This window comes from Callospermophilus lateralis, chromosome 3, assembly GCF_048772815.1.
Source record: "Callospermophilus lateralis isolate mCalLat2 chromosome 3, mCalLat2.hap1, whole genome shotgun sequence".
Lineage (NCBI taxonomy): Eukaryota > Metazoa > Chordata > Mammalia > Rodentia > Sciuridae > Callospermophilus > Callospermophilus lateralis.
The window spans coordinates 36,427,084-36,449,701 of NC_135307.1; the positions used below are offsets into that span (position 1 = coordinate 36,427,084).

General features: G+C 38.3%; 1 protein-coding gene across 1 annotated transcript; it reads left to right on the forward strand.

Moving 5' to 3' along the window:
• Positions 1 to 1,202: 1,202 nt before the first annotated feature.
• LOC143393748 (small ribosomal subunit protein eS26) lies at positions 1,203 to 1,643 on the forward strand. The gene has a single exon (XM_077109020.1). The coding sequence runs from the start codon at positions 1,221 to 1,223 to the stop codon at positions 1,566 to 1,568; it is 348 nt and encodes a 115-aa protein (XP_076965135.1). The 5' UTR covers positions 1,203 to 1,220; the 3' UTR covers positions 1,569 to 1,643.
• The last annotated feature ends 20,975 nt before the right edge of the window (positions 1,644 to 22,618 follow it).

Consider the following 22,618-nt stretch of genomic DNA (forward strand, 5'->3'; position numbering starts at 1 on the left):
GTAAAGTCCTTTAGTGTTTGTATGATGTAAAGCATGTTCTTGATGTGCCTTTTGTAAAGGGAACAATAGTTGATCAATATTTTGATTTCCTTTAGTTAATGGTCCTGGCAGTGTAGAATGTGCCCTAATATGAGTAAAATATACTGAAATAGTTCTCTGTAATAATAATCTTTGTGTAAATGCAAATAGTTTCTTAATTACAGTTTTTGGATTGATAGGAAGACTAACTGAAGGTAGATGTGTGCACATCAAACCTGCATACTGAGAGTTGGAAACAATACTAAGAGGAACATTGGAAAAATCTAATAAAGCTAAAGTAATAGCCCATAATTCAGCAGGTTGAACAGAGGAAAACTCATGAGGATACATTTTAGAAGCTATGGGAGTCCAATATCCTGCTGAAGTTCTGTTTGTGTCAGTAAAAACAGTAATACCGGAAAAAGGAATCGAAGAAATCGGGTTTACTAATATCATAGAATATTTTCTAAAATTCAAAGATTTTAGATTTAGGATATTGAGTAGATAAAGCTCCAGAATAACTGGCTAAAGCAATTTGCTAATTTTCATCTAATTGTAGATTATAAGAAATTTGTTGATGAGTTATTTGAGTAATAATTTGATTTGGCTCTCTACCACTCAATTGTAACAGTTTAGATCTACCTTTAATTATTAAAAAGGCTAGTTTATCTATATATGTAGTTAATCATTTATTATACTTATTAGGTTAAAAAAAGTCCATTCTATTATATGATCATTTTGAGTTAGCACTCCAGACAGGGAATGAGGAGTATGAAAGAGAATTAGTTGTATGGATTTTTCTAAATCTATATAAGATAAACATCCTTCATTTAAACATTGTTCAACTAAGGTAAATTCTTGTAATGCTTGTTTAGTTAAAGTTCTAGAACTATGTAATTCAGTATCACCTTCTAGAATAGCAAATAAATGTTGTAACTGATAAGTAGAGATCCCTATAGATGAACGAATCCAATTGATATCCCCTAGCGATTTTTGAAAATCATTGAGTTTTTAAATTATCCTCTCTTATTTGAACCTTTTGAGGCTTAATTTTTTGTTTATCTAATATAAATCCTAAATATGAATAAGGAAAATTAATTTGTACCTTTTCTGGAGCTATTTGTAATCCAAAATTTGATGAAGCCTTTAGAACTGCTTCATAAAAACAATCACGCTTGCTCTCTCTGGTCCTCGCTTCCAAGATGACCAAAAAAAGAAGGAATAATGGTCGTGCGAAAAAGGGCCGAGGGCATGTGCAACCTATTCGTTGCACGAACTGTGCCAGGTGCGTGCCCAAGGACAAGGCCATTAAGAAGTTCGTCATTCGAAACATCGTGGAGGCCGCAGCCGTCAGGGACATTTCCAAAGCAAGTGTTTTCGACGCTTATGTGCTTCCCAAGCTGTATGTGAAGCTGCATTACTGTGTGAGTTGTGCCATTCACAGCAAGGTAGTCAGGAATCGATCTCGTGAAGCCCGGAAGGACCGGACACCCCCACCTCGTTTTAGACCTGCTGGTGCTGCCCCACGACCTCCACCAAAGCCCATGTAAGGAACTGCATCCTTAATGAGTGAAGAAAATCTATCTTCTGGAAAAAAAATAAAATGGAAATTATAATTCAAAAAACAACAACAACAACAACAAAAAACCAATCACGCTCATTGTTTATAGGGGCTGCTAATAAAAGATCATCCATATAATGATATAAAAGGTAATGGGGGAATTGTTGTTGAACTGGTTCTAAGGCTGGGGCAACAAATTCCTGACATAATGTAGGACTATTTATCATACCTTGAGGCAACACAGGCACTGATAACGTTTAACAGGTTGATGATGATTAAATTCAGGTACTGTAAAAGCAAATTTTTCCTTATCCTGAGATTGGAGAGGGATAGTAAAAAACCAATCTTTTAAATCAATAGCATAAATTGACAATTTATTTGGAATCATTGCAGGAGAGGGAAGTCTTAATTGTAATCCCCCCATAGGTTTAATACATTTATTAATTTTCCTTAAATCTGCCAATAGTCACCATTTTCCAGACTTTTTTTTTTAACAACAAATACAGGGGAGTTTTAAGGTGATGTGGAATATTTAATATGTCTAGCCTATAAATGTTTAGTAACTAATTGTTCTAATGCCTTAAGCTTTTTTTAATTTAAAGGCCATTGTTTAATCCATTTATGAGTACTGGTTAACCATGTTAATGGCATTGCTAGAGGGGACTGAACAGTGGCTACAAGTTTTTTGAAGGAATGTGAATATGTGTTCCAAGTTGAGACAAAATATCTCAACCCCAAACATTAATTGGAACATTAATTATGTAAAAAAATTGTTAGAAACCTAATATTTTTTAAGGTATGACATGATAGAGGGCCAGAACTGACCCACACATCTGTCATTGCCCTTAATCCATTTAATGTTATTTGGAATTTTTGTTCAGGCCATTTTTGTGGCCTTTGTTTTATGGAAATAACTGAGACATCAGCCCCAGTGTCTAATAATCCTTCAAAATATTTTCCTTGAATATTTAGAGTTAACGAGGGTCTCTGATCAATAATTAAAGTTTCCCAAAATATATACTTTCCTGTGCTACCAAATCCTCCTGTTCTTGATTGATTTTTACAGGGAAAATGAAAAAAAAATGGTAACAAAATCTGGGTGATTAGTTCTCCACTAATCAATGTAAGGGTTTGGGTAGAATATGCCATGATTAAAATTTCACCTTTAAAATCAGGATCAACAATTCCAGGAATTAGATGGATGCCTCGTAAGGCAGAGCTATTATGTCCCACAATTAATCCAAAACTCCTAGAGGGAGGAGGTCCATAAACACCAGTCTTTATTTTGTAAATATCACCTCCAGGAGACATTAAAACATTTTCACTAATAGGTAAGTCAGCAGCAGCACTTTGTTGGGTAGCTGCATAAAGATTATCAATAGTTAACTTAGTATTATCCTGGGATTGTTTGGTGGGTGACCTGAGTCTGAGGTCACTGTTTCGGGAAACAAATGAGAGGTGGTCCCCGTATTGTTTATGGGCCCCAGGAATGACGGCCCATTGAGTAGTTTCCCAACTGAGGTTAAGGGTTTCAATCTTTATCTGTCTTTGAATGACATTCATTTGTCCAATGTTTGCCTCGTTTACATCGTCAGCAAACTTCAGTAGGTATCCTTTTTGTCTTGAAAGATATATTATTATTACTATTGTAATACCTTTTTTGAGACAATCTTAAAAAATGACCTGCTTTTCCACAGTTAAAACAAGCTCCTGATTTATTGGGTTTAAGGGCTCCAGCCATTGCTGCAGCAAATATGGAAGCTTGATGTTCAATTCCTCCCACTCCAGCATAAGCTCTCACATATTCACCCAATGAGGTGTTTTTGTCCTTTTAATGACCCCAAAATACGTTTACATTTAGGGTCTGTATTTTTAAATGTTAATGTTTCCAATAAGACCTTTGTTATTTGATCTTGACTTACCGCCCTCATTTCAGCAGTACACAGTCTCGGAAGAAAATCAGTATAAGGTTCAGTAGCCCCTTGTATGGTTTTAGTAAAGGAAGGTTGTGCTTGACCATGGGGTATAACGCATCTCCAAGCTCTCAAGAAAACCTGTGGAACTTGTTGAATATCTTAACCTGTATATTGAGACTGTTCTCTTAAGGCACGGCAATTACCTTCCCCCATTATCTTATCCTCCATAGGTCCAGGGGGATTTTGAGTCTCATTCTCTTGAGTTTGTTTCCGTGCCTTATCTTCCCACCAACTTCTCAATTGCAACCATTGAGATCCTTCCAAAACTGTTTTTGCTAATGCCTCCCAGTCCAAGAGAATAAGTAATTTAGAAGTTCCTAAATTTTCTAACATACCTAGTATAAAGGGAGACTGAGGGCCATACTGAGAGACCACAGCTTGTAAATCCTTTATAAACTTGTATTCCACTGCAGTATACTGAACATCAATCATTTGGGGATTATGAGGGTTTTGTTGTCTAGTAATAGGAAACAAATGTGGTGGATTAATAAAACCCCAGGGGGGAGCTGGAAGATCATCATCATCATCATCATATATCATAGTAAGAGGAAATGAAAAGCGCTGTAGTTCTCTACCCACATCAACTTTAGATTTTGTAATTGGAAAAAGGAAGCATAAGAAGGAGCAGTAGGTTTAAAGAGGGCCTTCACTTTTTTAATTTCATTTGTTCCACAAAGGCCTCTATTATTTCTTTTATATTAGAGTCGCTATCTAAGCTTTCTAAATCCCTTTCATCATCCAAATCTGATTTAGGAGAATCACCTACAGTATCACAGATATCTTTCTTGGGCTCCGTTTCATTAATTTTAGTATCAGATTTTGATGTATCAACTTTGCCTTCATGATGAGAACACTCTTCATTATTATTCTCTAATAATTGTAATGCTTGAGTAATAGCGCTACACAGTGTCCAAATCTTTTCTGCCTGATGCTGATTATGGAGCTCTTTTTGAATGAGTTTCTGTGGGAGGTCATCCTCACAAGTGATTTGAGTTATTTCCCTGGCTGGGCGAGAGGCACTTAGGCACATCTGTGTCCAGAGCTTTCCCCACCCTTCTCAGGTCCAAGGGCTTGTCTGTGTGGAGGCGTGTCTGGCCACTACCCCGAAGACCCAATCATCGCCCCTGACCTTGGGACGCTGCCCCCCCTTAATCTTCATTGGATGGGATTTTCCCCAGAATTTTTGTTCCCCAATAAAAGTCCACTCCCTGGCGTGTTGTCTCTCTCACTAGGCTCTTCAGGAAACCTTGCTACCATAATAGGTGGCTGGAGGCTGGACCTAGGAGAGGCTGGAGCTAGGAGAAGCCTCCTGGAGCTGGTTCAAAGGTAATTAGGGTCTGTCTCTTTAATTCAAAACTCCCTAGAGATTTCTCACATTCTGGACCTTCATTTATGAAGCCTGTGCTGGCCGCAGGCTAAATTTGGCGCCCTGAAGTGAGGCATGTGAGTTTAAATTGTCTAGGTCAATAGAGAAGTGCGCTATAGAAATTTAGACATTGTGACAATTTTTAGGGTCACGGAGATACCAGGCAGTTTTTGTAGCTAAGGAACGTTAAAAAAATTAATGATGGGAAATTCAACTTCTACCAATAATGACATGTATTTGACCATTTTAGAGACAATAATTAATCAGAAGGGAAGCAGGTCAAAAGGACCCAGCTATTACAATTTTTAAGGACTGTTGGTGAATTTTATCCTTGATTTTGTGACCAAGATTCACTGAATTTACATACATGGGACAAATTAGGAAGGAAATCACATAAAGTTTGTCTTTCTAATGAATTACCTGGCAGTACTGAAAATATTCAAAAGGTTTGGACTGCATTAAAGATTTGCCTTTTTGATTACATGGACCAAAGTCCTTGGCCCCCTGAAGATCTATTAAAAGATATTCAGAGAGCCATTAAGTCTATTCAAATGGAAAAATTGCCTGAGGCTAAAGGAATCTCTCTTCCTTTAACCAGGCTAAAAACAAAATCAAATTCTATTCAGGCGGAAAACCTTGGCGCAAAGCCAAAGACAAAACACTTAGATTTACCTGAACCAAACCAGAGTAGTCCGGAGACAAACCATAGAGAGGAAACCTCCAGAGGGATAGAAAATCCCTCTGGGGAGAGGAAAACCAAGAGGAAATTCATAGAGAGACAGAAAGTCCTCCTCGAGGCTTTGAAGGTCAGAATCAAGATGGTGATGAAGAAGGGTTCACGGAGGGGTCTCAGTCTGAGGGAGAGGAGTAGGACAATGAAGTCGAGGAATTTCCATGGAATTTTAACAGATTATGCCTAATGAGGCCTGCTCCGGCCATTCAAATTCGGCTGCTTCCTGTTAGAAGGACAAATGTTAACAGGTATTCTGAACTGGCGATGACCTTACTTTCCCCCTTCTAGCAGGGAGTTAGAAAGGCTCAGGAAGCTGGGGAAGACATTAGTAGGTTTCAACTTTTCCCAGTTTTTGAACAGGTTAACGATCAAGACTAGCGTGTTCACATCCATGCGGTAATTCCATTTAAAACTAATAAGGAATTAAAAAATGCTTGTGATATTTACAGTCCTAATTCGCCATTTGTACAGAGCTTGCTGGAAACAATTTGCAGTCAGCCATTCCCGCGGAGTGATTGGGTCTCTATCGCTAGAACTTGCTTGAATGGTGGAGATTTTTTGCTTTGGCGATCGTACAGGACTGATTTTTGCTCAGAACAGGCAGAAAGAAATCGAAGGCAGGACATTCAAACACCCATGGACATGTTTTTAGGAATGGGTGAATTTATCGATTTGGAAAGGCAGCTAAATTATGAATTTGCAGTATACAGTCAGATTACCGTGTGCGCTAAAAGTACCTGGCGCCAAATTGCCTCCGGAGACCAATCTAGCTTAGTTCTGACTAAAGTTAAGCACGGTGCTAATGAACTCTATTCTGACTTTGTCGCGGGGCTTTATCAGACGGCGAACCAATCAACTGGAGACCCAGGTGCTTGTGAATTTATTGTTAAACAGCTAGCATTTGAAAATGCAAACCAATTTTATCAAGATATTCTCAGACCCCATAGAAAGAAGGGAACAGTTTCAGAGTTTATTAGCCTGTGTTCTGATATCGACCCAGCTCATTTACAAACTTTTACTCTCACGGCAGCTTTAAAACAAACTTTCCAGCCACAAAAAATCTGTACACTGGTCCCACAGGCGATGTTTCAATTATGGAAGAAATGGCCACTTTGCATGAAATTGTAATATCCTCCATTACAAACCCAGAGCTCCTCCTGTTGCAAGTAATAGATATTACAGAGTTAGAGACCATGTGGCAGGGGAAGAAAGCAACCAAGATGGCGTCAACCCGCTTGCATTTTGGCCTTCACTTCCACCTAGTAGGGAGTCAAAAAACTTTTGGTCGGCCCATCCCCGGGCTGGAAAAACAAGGGAACCGGAAGAGAAGTCACACAGCCTAACGTCATCACAACCGACCATGGAGCGTGAGCCTCACAAGCAGGTCCTTTACAATCATCAATGGTAGCTGAATTGATTCCTGAGACAGGACCACAGCAAATCCCTACTGGGGTTTTTGGACAACTCCCTAGAAAAAATATAGGGTTAATTTTGGGACGTAACAATTTAAAAGAGGTCATCGAGGTGATACCTGGAGTGGTGGATTCTTGTTTTAAGGGAGAATTAAATGTTACTATAAAATCAAATTATGCCATCCGGCTTACTCCTAAAAATACCATAGCTCAATTAATCCTTTTACTCTGTAAATCCGATGGTTGCCCAAAAGTAAATTTAGCTTCCAAACTGCTGGACAGAGTGTACTGGTCTCAATTAATGTGGCAGGAGCACCCCCTACTGGAACTTAAATTTAATCATAAAAAGTTCAAAGGCGTGATGGACACAGGAGCAGACAAATCAGTTCTGTCTAGTCACTTCCAGCCTGAGAATTGGCCCTTACATATAGGACCATCTAACTTAGAAGGAATAGGGCAAATCTTACAGCCTGCTCAGAGTGCTCAGTATCGCCATTGGGAAGATCAAGATGGAAATAGTGGAGTTTTTAAACCTTATATGTTAGAATCTTTACCAGTAAGTCTATGGAGAAGAGATATATTAAGCAAAATAGGATTATTATTAATAACTCCAAATTCTATGAGATCATTTGAGGAAATTAATCAAGGGTTTCTTCCTGGAGATAATGAAAGAAATTATCAGGACAAGTATCTGCTTACAAACCAGTCTCCTCAACAGAGATTGGTAAATGCTCCAGACCAAAATTTTTACTAGAGGCCCTGAGTGTCTCCCCGATTCAAAAGACAGCAGAAAAAAATCATCTGGCTCACAGAAGAGCCTATATGGATTTCTCAGTGGCCCATCTCAGGGGAAAAACTTAAAATAATTAATATGTTAGTTGAGGAACAACTTCAGGCTGGTCATATAGAATCAAAGCTTAGTCCTTGGAACACCCCCATTTTTGTTATTAAGAAAACAAAATTAATTAATTATTAATTGGAGGTTACTACGAGATTTAAGGGCAATAAACCATGCAATTCAGCCTATGGGATCATTGCAGCCTGGACTTCCTTCTCCTACAGCAATTCCTTTAAATTATAGCTTAATGGTGATAGATCTAAAATATTGTTTTTTTCTCAATAAAGTTGCATCCTGAGGATTGTAAAATATTTGCTTGTTAAGAGATATTGCTGGAAGGTTTTGCCTCAAGGAATGAGTAATAATCCAATTTTATGTCAAACATTTGTGGGTCAAGCGATAACTCCTATAAGAAATAACTTTCCTGATGCATATATTATTCATTTCATGGATGATATGTTATTGGCTCATGCTAATCCAAAAGTACTTTCAGAAATTTTTACTCAGAGACTTCACTTACAGCAATGGGTTTGTGCATTGCTCCTCAAAATATACAAAAAATGCCTCCCTTTCAATATTTAGGTCAGATAATTCAAGGACATACAATCTGTCCTCAAAATCTACAGATAAAAGTTAAGGAGTTATGTACCCTTAATTATTTTCAAAAACTATAAGGAGATATCAATTGGCTGAAGCCATCCTTAAAACTAACTACTTCTGATTTAAGTCCTTTATTCCAGATATTACAAGGAGATCCTTCTCCATCTTCTCCTCATCAACTGACAATAGAGGCTAGAGCAACTTTTAAAAAGGTTGAAATTGCCATTAAAAATGCACAACTTACTAGAATTAATCCTCAAGAGCTGGTATATTTATTAATATTTCCAACTGCTCATGTCCCCACAGGAGCTATATGGCAAAGATTGGGAGTTATTGAGTGGATTCATTTAGCCCACTCTCCCCAAAAGACATTAATTCCTTTTTGAGATTCTATTGCTTAATTAGTAATAAAAGGTAGAACGAGTGTTTTACAGCTAAAGATCTGAACCTAATATTATAATTATTCCATTTTCTGTTCAACAAAATAATTGGGTTTTTCAAGCTTCTAGTTTATTGCAAAAAGCTTTTGCTGATTTTCCTGGTCAGATAGAAAGTTCTTACCCTTGGGATAAAGTTATTCAATTTGCATCAATAACACTGTTTATTTTTCCAAAGATTATATGTGCCCAGCCCATAGATGGTGCCCTAATGGTGTTCACTGATGGCTCAAGCTCAGGTAAAGCAGGTTTTTATAGCCATTTTCACACAGAGGTAATACAAACCTCATATACTTCTGCCCAAAGAGTGAGCTACAAGCTCTCATTTGTGCCTTAAATTACTTTACAAATGAGCCTATTAATATTTATTCTGACAGCTTATATGCAGTCAAAGTTACCAAAAATATTGAAACTTCAGTTATTGGATATACATCATCACAAGAGCTATTTATACTATTTCATAATCTACAAAAGGCGGTGCAAATGCGAAAATACCCATGTTTCATAGGACACATATGAGTTCATATTAATCTTCCAGGACCTTTAACTTCAGGTAATGACAAAATTGATAAATTGGTAGCTGTTTGTCAACAGATGTCTCCATATGATTGTGTACAAGCTTCATATTCTTTACATCGTAAAAATGCTTCTAGTTTATGTAAAAAATTTAATATTACCAGAGAACAAGCTTGTCAAATTATAAGTCACTGCCCTAAGTGTGTTATTCACACTCCATCTCTGCTATCAGGGGTAAATCCAAATCAAATATGGCAAATGAATGTAACTCATATTCCTCAATTTGGTACACAATGTTATGTACATGTAATAGTTGATACACATTCCAGATTCATTTTTGCCACAGCACGTACAAAGGAAAATACTCAACATGTAATTTCTCATTGCCTAGCAGCCTTTGCTGTGTTAGGTTGCCCTTTACAGATTAAAACAGATAAGTCACCAGCTTATGTAAGCTCTTCTTTTCAACAATTTTGCCAAGAGTTTCAAATTGACCATAAAACAGGAATTCCTTATAACCCCCAAGGTCAAGCCATTGTAGAACGAGCTCATTTATCTATTAAGCTGCAATTACAAAAATTAAAAGGGGGGGATAAGTTTATGACTCCCAAAAATAGCCTCAATCATGCCTAGTTTGTTTTAAATTTTTAAATTGTGACGCAGAAGTTCACACTGCAGCTGAGAGACATATGTATTCCTCAGCAACAGGCCCTTTAGGCCGAGTTTTGTGGAAAGACTTACAGACTGTTCAATGGAAAAGCCCAGATCCAGTGATTATGTGGGGCAGAGGTCATGCTTGTATTTTTCCAGAAGGTGCTTTCCATCCTATCTGGGTGCCTAAACATGCAATCAAACATGGAGGAGATAGAGCCGAGATTCAAGCGACTGGAAATCGACCCGGAGAAACCTTCACTCAAAAGGAAGAGATATCAAAGAAGAATGAAGATGATCCAACAAGACTCATGGGAAGACATGAAAAAGCTGACAACACACGCTTCACGAATAATTCGACTCCTAGGAAGAAATAAGACCCCATTGATGATGGTAGCAACAGTGAATGCCTTGCTGGGCTGTCAGGTAAAAGGGAGTCGAGCAGACACTTACTGGACATATTTCCCAGACCACCCCTGGTACACCCATCTGTGTGGACTGGAGAATCTATTCCAGTGTTTACTAATGACTCATTTATGGTGGGAGAATTTACAGACACTCATATTACTCCCAATCATGTGACTAGATTTAATTATTCTGGCTACAGTGCCCAATTACCTTTGTGTTAGTTCCACAATAAATATGCTGGCTGTCTCAGAGTATCATTTGAGGAAAAGACAGTGATTGGGAGACCTAGACTGATTAATCATTCTATTTATGGAGACTTAAAACCTTAGATCAGTGATCAAAATGGGACTTTCCCATAACAAACCAGTCATTTCTGCAAAACCTCCACGAATACCTCATTGTCCTAATATAATACTTCTACAATTGAAATTTGCACCTTTCCTAGATGGATAGATTGTGTAAATACCTTTCCATTGCAACATAAGTTGTCTAAAGATAGTGGGTATATTTTAGACTGGTCTCCAAAAATTGATAAAAGACAATTATGAAAAAGTTCTGCTATGACACCTGCAGGATTTGTTAGTAATATTTTTACCTACAGTAAAGATGGTATTCAAAAGGATGTTTGGCACTTAATTGCTGCCTCAGAATTCTTACATTTTACAGACAAGCCTTTACCAGAATTTGTTGGCAAGAGCTGTAAGGAAGGTTCTTGCTATGGCTTACGAGCCTGTGTCCAATCTCCTTACATTTTAATCATTGAGAATGTAAAAGTTAAATGGATAGATGACAGATATGTTGTAACATGTAACAAATGTAACCTAACCAATATAATAGAGGAAAAGGAGTGCTGGTACTTCATCAGCCCTCTTTTGTTTTATTGCCTGCTAATATTTCAAAGCCATGGTACACTGATGCTGGTTTTCAAGTCTTACAACAAATCCATACCCAGGTAGTAAGACCTAGACATGCCATTTGAATTATAATTGTGGGAGTTATAGCCTTGGTTTCTTTCATTGCATCCACAGTCACAGCTTCGGTAACCTTATCTCAAAGTATTCAACATGCAAAGTTTCTTAATAATTTAGCTCAAAATATTTCCAAGGCTCTGCATAATCAAATAAATATTGATGAAAAGATTGAGACTAAGTTAAATGCCTTAGAGGCAACTATTATAAATATAGATAATGAACTTTTGGCTTTAAAGTTTAAAGAAAGGCTTAAATGCCACGCAAGTTATAAATATGTGTGTGTTACAGCTGCCAAGTACAATGCTTCTCTCTGGGATTGGTAGAAGGTTAAAAACCATTTTGGGGGTATTTGGCAAAATAATAATAATAGCTTGGATCTTTTGGAACTCCATCATCATATCCAAGGTATTCAAAATAATAGAGCTGATTTTTTGGATCCTTCTTCTTTAGCTAATCAAATATTAAAGAAATTAAATGGGTTTAACCCTGGAAACATTCTTAAACACTTGGCCTGGTACATAATTTCATTGTTCTCTTTGCTGTTAATTCTCTTTTATGTTGTAATTATAGGATGGCAAGTCTTCAGAGCAAGAGTTCAGAGACTCGAGAGAGTAAATCATCGCCTGCTTTTTAAAAGAAAAAAGGGGGAATATGTGGGAGGTCATCCTCGCATGTGATTTGAGTTAAATCCCTGGCTGGGCAAGAGATGCTTAGGCACATCTTGTGTCCAGAGCTTTCCCCACCCTTCTCAGGTCCAAGGGCTTGTTCATGTGGAGGCGTGTCTGGCCACTACCCTGAAGACCCAATCGTTGCCCCTGACCTTGGAACGCTGCCCCCCTTAATCTTCATTGGATGGGATTTTCCCCAGAATTTTTTGTTCCCCAATAAAAGTCTACTTCCTGGCGTATTCTCTCTCTCTCTCTCTCTCTCTCTCTCTCTCACTAGCCTCTTCAGTAACCTTTCTACCATAATAGGTGGCTGGAGGCTGGAGCTAGAAGAAGCCATCCTGGAGCTGGTTTAAAGGTAATTAGAGTCTCTCTCTTTAATTCAAAACTTCCTAGAGATTTCTCACATTCTGGACCTTCATTTATGAAGCCTGTTCTGGCCACAGGCTAAAAGTTTCCATTCCTCTAAATTTAACTGGACCTTGGTTTGATACTGGAACCAGTAACAATGACATTATATAATTTTAAATAACTCCTTAAGTCTCTTGTGAGATGTTTTTACTCCTATGGAATGTAATAATCCTTGTAGTAACTCTACATTATTGTTCCTTTAAGGATTGGGAGTTTCCCATGTTAATCCCGAAAGTCCTCCTTTCATTTTCTCAACCCAGGGTGCTTACCCTTTTGGTGCTAGATCCTGCTGACTATGCCAATTGTTGCAAAGAACTCAAATGCAGGTCAGCGTGAGCAAGGAAGAAGGAGAAGGAGAAGGAGGAGGAGGAGGAGGAGGAGAACAAGAAGAAGAAGAAGAAGAGGAAGAAGAAGAAGAAGAAGAAGAAGAAGAAGAAGAAGAAGAAGAAGAAGAAGAAGAAGAAACTCTCTCTATTGAATATAGCAGTCTTTATAAAATATTATGAACAAAGAAGGCAGCATTCCAACAGCAATGACTCAGGTCTATAAACTTTCAAAACATTATGTGCAGAAGTAACTTACTAATCAGAAGTAACTTGCTGATCATGTCTTAATCTACTCTTGGGCTAGAGCATTCTGAGCTCTGTTCCTTAAGAACACATAAGCATTCTTGTTTGCAAGTAATGTCCTTTTCTCAGAGTTCTTCTAGCCCACTTGGCAGAACATCCTATTTGCAGGCAAGCTCCACCAAAGACTGCAAAGCATCTTGTTGGCAAGCACCCAAGCAGTCACGTCTGATTCTCTACAGAATAAGACATTTGTGAAGTATATCTGGTGAAGTGTTAATATACAAAATAGATAAGGAACACCAACAACCCAATAGAAAAATAAATAAATACATAACTTGATTAAAAAGTGGGCAAAAGATCTGAAGAGACAGTTCTCAAAAGAAGACACAGACTGGCTGGTTGATTGGCGTCCCACCGCCCACCCGTCGCCAATTCGCCTAAAACTCGCCACAACTTAGCGCTACAGAGACCCTCGGGCGGATAGGAGAAACAAATCTTCGGATCTTTTGTGGATCTTCTGAGGTGGTGCCAGCCAAGCCTCCATGGGCCAGTGGACCAAGGACTGAGGTGGGACTTGGGAGAGATGGACGGACACAAGCTTCCCAACGGACACCCCAGCAGGGAGACCGGCGTCCACTGTGGCAGAGAGCTAACGTCACCAGAGCTCCACAGATGGGATGGCTCCACAGCGAGATGGGAGATTGCAGGTGTGTGACCCTCAGGCCTCCTTCTTCATGCAGCTGGAAATCTCAAGGGTCCCTGCCCAGCTCTCCGTGAGGGTGATTGTCAGACCCAAGGGAGTTGGGAGGGGCACCTGACCTCCGGCTACCCCTCCCACCCGCGCTGATGACCGAGGCCTTTTTTGCCAGCTCCCGGGGGCATGGCTACCGGAGTGAATCAGGCAAAATAAGCTGATGGACCCCAGCCCTGCACTCTACAACCTTGGGGTCTGGGTGAATGGCAAACAGAGAGAGTACCCAGTCATTCAAGAGGGCAGGGCACCCAGGGGGCTGCAGGCCTGGCATGTAGCTAGTTCTGTGGTGAAAGCCACCAGTGAGTGGGGCCTGGCTGGCAGGAGAAGCGGGGGGGGGGGGGGGGGGGTGCCTGGAGACCAGGAAAGGCCCTGGGCGACCAGGATTGGAGAGCCGCCCAGTGGGGGAGGGAGAGCCATCTTACAGGGATTGTTTCCTACGTATTGAGGGAAGGGGCTTGGCCCAGAGGGCACAGCTCCACCTACTGGAAGAGAAGTTAATCAAACTCTAAGACTGCATTTATCTTTTTTTTTCTTTTCTTTTCAATTTTTTCCCCTTTTCTTTTATTCTACCTATTTTTCTTTCTCTCATTCTCCTTAGTGACTTTTTCCATCCCCTTCTCCTACCTTTCCTCCCAAGCATTATGACTACTTTTATGTATAATTTACTAAATGCATATAGGTGAACGTTCCGAAGCGGTCTATAGTGCTCCCAAGTCCCTAGCTACCCCCCAAATACTCCGGCCCATTCTCCTGTTAATATCCCCCTTCAGTAGAGCAATCTTCCAAGGTTGCCAAGATATACCAACCCCCATACCATCACATCACCCGACCTAAACATAAAGTCCCAAGATCAAATCGCAGATCACTATACGCATCAGAATCCGTATGCCTTTTATGAAATGAATGAATTTGCTTTAAAGTACAATAAAACTCAACATCTCTAGACATAGTCTCCCATCACAAAGGAGAGATCCCGGAGACATACAAAACCAAAACAAATTTATAGGAGTAAACAGTAACACAGCAGTCAAACAGAGCCAGAAAGTAACACGAGCATCATGAAAAAAAAAAACAAGAAAAAAACAGGAGTACAAACAATGCAGGGCAGCCTAAATCTACAGGAGAACCTAGAGGCATCAGAAAAATGGTCAGATAAAGAATTCAAGGCATACCTGATTCAGATGGAATGGAATATTAAAGAGGTTATTAGGCAGCAAATGCAAACAATGAAAGAACACTTTGAAAACGAATTACATAAACAGATTCAAGAAGCAAAAAATCAACTCTACCAGGAGATAGAGATTTTTTTTAAAAATCAAACAATAATCCTAGAAATGAAGGAAACTATAAACCAAATTAAAAACTCAAACTAGAGTATTACTAGTAGAGTAGATCATGTAGAAGTCAGAACATCAGACAATGAAGACAAAATATATCATCTCAAAAAGAGTCTAGTCAACTCAGAAAGGCTGGTAGGAAACCATGAGCAAAACATCCAAGAGATATGGGATATCACAAAAAAACAAACTTAAGAGTCATTGGGATAGAGGAAGGTATAGAGGTCCAAACCAAAGGAATGAACAATGTGTCGAATGAAATAATTTTAGAATACTTTCCAGACATGAAAAATGAAATGGATGTCCAAATCCTAGAAGCCTACAGGATGCCAAACATACAAATCCATAGTCGACCAAGTCCAAGACACATTATTATGAAGATATCCAATATACAGAACAAGGAGAGAATATTAAAAGCTACAAGAGAAAGGAGGCAGATTACATTCAGCGGTAAACCAATTAGATTAACGGCTGATTTTTCATCACAAATGCTGAAAGCAAGAAGATCCTGGAAGAACATATTTCAAATGCTGAAAGATAATGGGTGCCAACCAAGAATATTGTACCCAGCAAAATTAAGCTTGAGTGACAACGAAATAAACATCTTTCATGAAAAACAAAAGTTAAAAGAATTCGCAGCCAGAAAACCAGCACTGCAAAGCATCTTGGGCAAAACACTACACGAAGAGGAAATGAAAAACAACAACCAAAACCAACAGTGGGGAGTACCTCAGTAAAGTGAGGGGGGGAAAACTAATCAAAGAGGAAAAAACAAACCAAAATAAAAATAAATAAAAAAATAAACAAACATGACTGGAAGTACGAACCATATATCAATAGCAACCCTAAACGTTACTGGCTTAAACTCAGCAATAAAGCAACATAGGCTGGTAACCTGGATTAAAAAAACAGATCCAACAACATGCTGCCTTCAGGAGACTCATCTGATTGGAAAAGACATACACAGGCTGAAGGTGAAAGGTTGGGAAAAATCATACCATTCACATGGTCCTCAGAAGCAATCAGGGGTGGCCATCCTCATATTGAATAAAATCGACTTCAAACCTAAGTTAATCAAAAGGGATAAAGAAGGACATTATATACTGTTAAAGGGAACCATTCACCAACAAGACATAATAATTATCAATATTTAAGCACCAAACAATGGTGCTGCTGTGTTCATAAAACAAACTCTCCTCAAGTTCAAGAGTCAAATAGACCACAACACAATAATTATGGGTGACTTCAACATACCTCTCTCACCATTGAACAGATCTTCCAATCAAAAGCTGAATAAAGAAACTATAGATCTCAATAACACAATTAATAACCTAGACTTAACCGACATATATAGAATATATCAACTATCTTCAAGCGGATATATTTTTTCTCAGCAGCACATGGATCCTTCTCAAAAATAGACCATATATTATGCCACAGGGCAACTCTTAGAAATTACAAAAGTGTGGAGATAATACCATGCATCTTATCTGATCATAATGGAATGAAACTAGAAATCAACGATAAAAGAAGGAAGAAAAAATCCTACATCTCTTGGAAAATGAACAATATGTTACTGAATGATCAATGGGTTACAGAAGACATAAAGGAGGAAATAAAAAAATTCTTAGAGATAAATGAAAACACAGACACAACATATCAGAATCTATGGGACACAATGAAAGCAGTTCTAAGAGGGAAATTCATTGCCTGGAGTTCATTCCTCAAAAAAAGAAAAAACCAACAAATAAATGATCGCACACTTCATCTCAAAATCCTAGAAAAAGAAGAGCAAAGCAATAGCAAATGTAGCAGAAGACAAGAAATAATTAAAATCAGAACTGAAATCAATGAAATTGAAACAAAAGAAACAATTGAAAAACTTGACAAAACTAAAAGTTGGTTCTTCGAAAAAATAAATAAGATCGACAGACCCTTAGCCATACTAACAAAGAGAAGAGGAAAGAGAACTCAAATTACTAGCATACGGGATGAAAAAGGCAATATCACAACAGACACTACAGAAATACAGAAAATTAGAAATTATTTTGAAACCTTATATTCCAATAAAATAGAAGATAGTGAAGACATCAATAAATTTCTTAAGTCATATGATTTGCCCAGATTGAGTCAGGACGATACACACAACTTAAACAGACCAATATCAAAGGAGGAAATAGAAGAAGCCATTAAAAGACTACCAACCAAGAAAACCCCAGGTCCAGATGGGTATACAGCAGAGTTTTACAAAACCTTTAAAGAAGAACCAATACCAATACTTTTCAAGTTATTTCAGGAAATAGAAAAATATGGAGCTCTTCCAAATTCATTCTACAAGGCCAACATCACCCTGATTTCGAAACCAGACAAAGACACTTCAAAGAAAGAAAACTACAGTCCAATATCTCTAATGAACTTAGATGCAAAAATCCTCAATAAAATTCTGGCAAATCGGATACAAAAACATATCAAAAAAATTGTGCACCATGATCAAGTAGGATTCATCCCTGGATTGCAAGTCTGGTTCAATATACGGAAATCAATAAATGTTATTCACCACGTCAATAGACTTAAAGATAAGAACCATATGATCATCTCGATAGATGCAGAAAAAGCATTTGACAAAGTACAGCATCCCTTTATGTTCAAAATACTAGAAAAACTAGGGATAACAGGAACTTACCTCAACATTGTAAAAGCTATCTATGCTAAGCCTCAGGCTAGCATCATTCTAAATGGAGAAAAATTGAAGGCATTCCCTCTAAAATCTGGAACAAGATAGGGATGCCCTCTCTCACCACTTCTATTCAACATAGTTCTCAAAACACTGGCCAGAGCAATTAGACAGATGAAAGAAATTAAAGGCATAAAGATAGGAAAAGAAGAACTTAAATTAGCACTATTTGCAGATGACATGATTCTATACCTAGAAGAAACCAAAAGGTTCTACCAAGAAACTTCTAGAGCTAGTAAATTAATTCAGCAAAGTGGCAGGATATAAAATCAACATGCATAAATCAAAGACATTCCTGTATATCTGCAACAAATCCTCTGAAATGGAAATGAGGACAACCACCCCATTCACAATATCCTCAAAAAAAATAAAATACTTGGGAATCAACCTAACAAAATAGGTGAAAAACTAATACAATGAAAACTACAGAACCCTAAAGAGGGAAATAGAAGACGACCTTAGAAGATAAAAAGATATACCCTGTTCATAGATAGGCAGAACTAACATCATTAAAATGGCGATATTACCAAAAGTACTCTATAGGTTTAATGCAATGCCAATCAAAATCCCAACGGCATTTCTCTTAGAAATAGATAAAGCAATCATGAAATTCATCTGGAAAAATAAAAGACCCAGAATAGCAAAAGCAATTCTAAGCAGGAAGAGTGAAACAGGCAGTATAGCGAGACCAGACTTTAAACTATACCACAGAGCAATACTAACAAAAACAGCATGGTATTGGTACCAAAACAGGTGGGTAGACCAATGGTACAGAATAGAGGACACAGAGACCAATCCACAAAATTACAACTACCTTATATTATACAAAGGTTCTAAAAGCATGAAATAGAGAAAGGATAGCATCTTCAACAAATGGTGCTGGGAAAACTGGAAATCCATATGCAACAAAATGAAGCTGAATCCCTTTCTCTCACCATGCAGAAAAATTAACTCAAAATGGATCAAGGAGCTAGGGATCAAACCAGAAACTCTGCGTCTGATAGAAGAAAAAGTTGGCTCTAATCTCCATCTCGAGGGGTCGGGCTCCAAATTCCTTAATAGGACACCTATAGCACAAGAGCTAAAATCAATAATCAACAAATGGGACATACTCAAACTAAAAAGTTTTTTCTCAGCAAGAGAAACAATAAGAGAGGTAAATAGGGAGCCTACATCCTGGGAACAAATTTTTACTCCTCACACTTCAGATAGAGCCCTAATATCCAGAGTATACGAAGAACTCAAAAAATTAAACAATAAGAAAACAAATAACCCAATCAACAAATGGGCCAAGGACCTGAACAGACACTTCTCAGAGAAGGATATACAAATTAATCAACAAATACTCAAAAAAATGCTCACCATCTCTAGCAATCAGAGAAATGCAAATTAAAACCACCCTAAGATACCATCTCACTCCGTAAGAATGGCAGCCATTATGAAGTCAAACAACAACAAGTGCTGGCGAGGATGTGGGGAAAAGGGTACACTTGTACATTGCTGGCGGGATTGCAAATTGGTGTGGCCAATTTGGAAAGCAGTATGGAGATTCCTTGGAAAGCTGGGAATGGAACCACCATTCGACCCAGCTATTCCCCTTCTCAGACTATTCCCCAAAGACCTAATAAGACCATACTATAGGGATACAGCTACATCAATGTTCATAACAGCACAATTCACAATAGCTAGAATGTGGAACCAACCTAGATGCCCGTCAATAGATGAATGGATAAAAAAAAATGTGGCATTTGTACACAATGGAATATTACTCAGCACTAAAAAATAACAAAATCATGGCATTTGCAGGGAAATGGATGGCATTAGAGCAGATTGTGCTAAGTGAAACTAGCCAATCCCTAAAAAACAAATGCCTGAATATCTTCTTTGATATAAGGAGGGCAACTCAAAACAGAGCAGGGAGGAAGAGCATGAGAAGAAGATTAACATTAAGCAGGGATGAGAGGTGGGAGGGAATGGGATAGAGAAGGGGAATTGCATGGAAGATGGAAAGAGACCCTCATTGTTTTACAAAATTACATATAAGAGGATGTGAGGGGGAAGGGAAAAAAGAGAGAGAAATGAATTACAGTAGATGGGGTAGAGCCAGATGATGGGAGGGGAGGGGAGGGGAGGGGGGATAGGAAGGGGATAGGAAAGGCAGCAGAATACAACAGACACTAGTATGTCAGTATGTATAAACATGGATGTGTAACCAATGTGACCCTGCAATCTGAACACGTGGTAAAAATAAGAATTCATAACCCCCTTGAATCAAATGTATGAAATATAATATGCCAAGATCATTGTAATGTTTTGAGCAACGAATAAATAAATTTTAAAAAAAGATACACAAATAGCCAACAGGTATATATAAACCGATCAGTGTTACTAGTTATCAGGTAAATGCAAATCAAAATCACAGAATATTATTTCTTATCTTACAATAGGAACTTCAGTCCTTGATGACTCAACAATATGAAGCTGGAAAGAGGACAGGGAGATCTCATGGGTGTGTCCTGGAGGGAGGAGTAAGGAATGAATTCCTGATTTAAGGAGCAGAGCAGAGGGGCAGCTGCCCAGGCACTCAAGGACCGGACTAATCTTGAGAGCTGATCTTATCACTGAGATTCCTTCTTGACATCAGACAAGTGACTGGGGCCCTCCACCAAGGTAAGAATGGTACACATATCTTCTTCCCTTAACCTCATATGCCTGAGATAGGTATCCCACATGTTGGGCAAGAGAATGCTATATATTTGCACGTATATTTGCACAAAGCCTTTCTAAGAGACAGGTAGGCATATAGATTTTTAAGAAATCAATTTCCTCAAATGTATGAAAGGTCAGAAAAGCCAAATTTATGAAAGCCAAATTTTTTGTAGAGACAGAAAGTAAATCGAAGTTCCTTGAGCAGCAGGTAGGAACAGAGATTAACCCTCACAGGCATGAGGGATCTTACTAAAGCAATAAAAATGTCCTAAGGCTAACTTAATGTGCTGGCTGCAGTATTTGGTGAAGCTACTAAAAAAATCATTGAAATCTACACTTACATTTTATGACATGTAAAACAGATTTAGATAAAGTTTTCTCTTTAAAAAAACATCAACTTTCCAGATCTTCAATGTCCATTTGTGGTTTTTTCCTAAAGATGGTCTGCTTGAAAAAGCACCTAATGTTTACAGTTGTATAAAATGCCCTGTCCCACTCCCCTTTTTGTCAGGAAAGTTCAAAAAGCAAGAAGGTCACCGTCTTTTCCTGCCCTTATTTTTGCAGTGGTGTGTTGGCTCAGTGAAGAAAGCCAGGGGCAACAAAAAGATTTTTCTAAGTACCAGTGTGGGATGCCTTCTTTATTGATGGATGCCTTAGAGATTCTTGTCTTCCTCAAACTGTCACTTAATTTGGTTAAGAGGGGAACCTGGTATTAGAAATTAAGTGTTTTAACCTGTGTTGAGATGTCCTGAGTTCTGATATATTGTGAGAGAAGCAGGGACGTGTTGATAGTTTTCATTAGGCACCCCACCTTTCCACACCTCAGCTCTTATCAAGGAACACACACGAGGGTGCGTGCTACAAGAGCCCAGCAACAGCAGCACATACAAAACATTCAGTGCTGAAACTAGCCTTCCCAGGTGAAAAAAAAAAAAAAAAAAGAAGAAGAAGAAGAAAAAAAGAGAAAGAGAGAGATGTATGTGATTCTTTCTGGCTCTTTCCAACACTCATCCATAGGTTGTGTTTTTAGCCAGGGAAAAAGTCATCTTTGAAAAGATGAAGCTGATCTGTTCAGTGACACTGCCTGACTTATCTAGATACATTGGATAAAAGCCACAAACAAAACTTTCACTTGACGTTGTCAGATTGAATACAAGTTCTTCAGGAAAGTGGTGAAAGCATATTTTATGAAGTCACATCGTGAGATACATAATCAGGTCCATGATCACCACTGAAGACACCAGTGTGACACTGTCCATTTCACAGTCAAGTCCATTTTGAAGTCTTTTGTACATTTTCCCTAAACTTTCTGATAATATTTTCCAAATATTCAAAAATATTTTACAATAAACATGTATCCTTTTTTTAAAAGCACAATAATAGAAACTCTTTTTCCTGGGTCAACATAGGCATCACATTCCCTGGGATATTTTATCTACCTACCCCCACCCCAAGGTTAAGTTAGGTATCCTTCCCTTCCCTATGCTCTCAAAAACCTGTGTTAATGATATTTTGCTCCTACCACATGTACTATAATCATTTATTTTTTTCTGCAGGCATAGCTCAGACTGAGTTCCTGGAAAACCAAATTTAGGATAGAATTTTCTTTGTATTCTGAGCACCCAGTTCAGAGTAGGTTCTCAATAAATGTCCATCGAATCAATGAAAATATGAGTGTATTCCTAGGCTCTATGTCTTTTTCCAAAATAAAAGGAGACCAATTGAAGAAAAAAAAAAAAGAAGAAGAAGAGAAAGAGAGAGACACAGACAGACAGACACTGAGCTTTTTCTTCTTTCAAGCAAATTTTTTCCTTGCCCAAAAGATAGAGAACAGGCTTTGGGAAAGGAGACAATGATTCTGTCCTTGGACAAATTGAAGCCCCAGAGACTTAAGAATAAACTTCCTGCCAGGCACACGCCTGTAATCCCAGCAGCTGGGGGTGGAGGTGGGG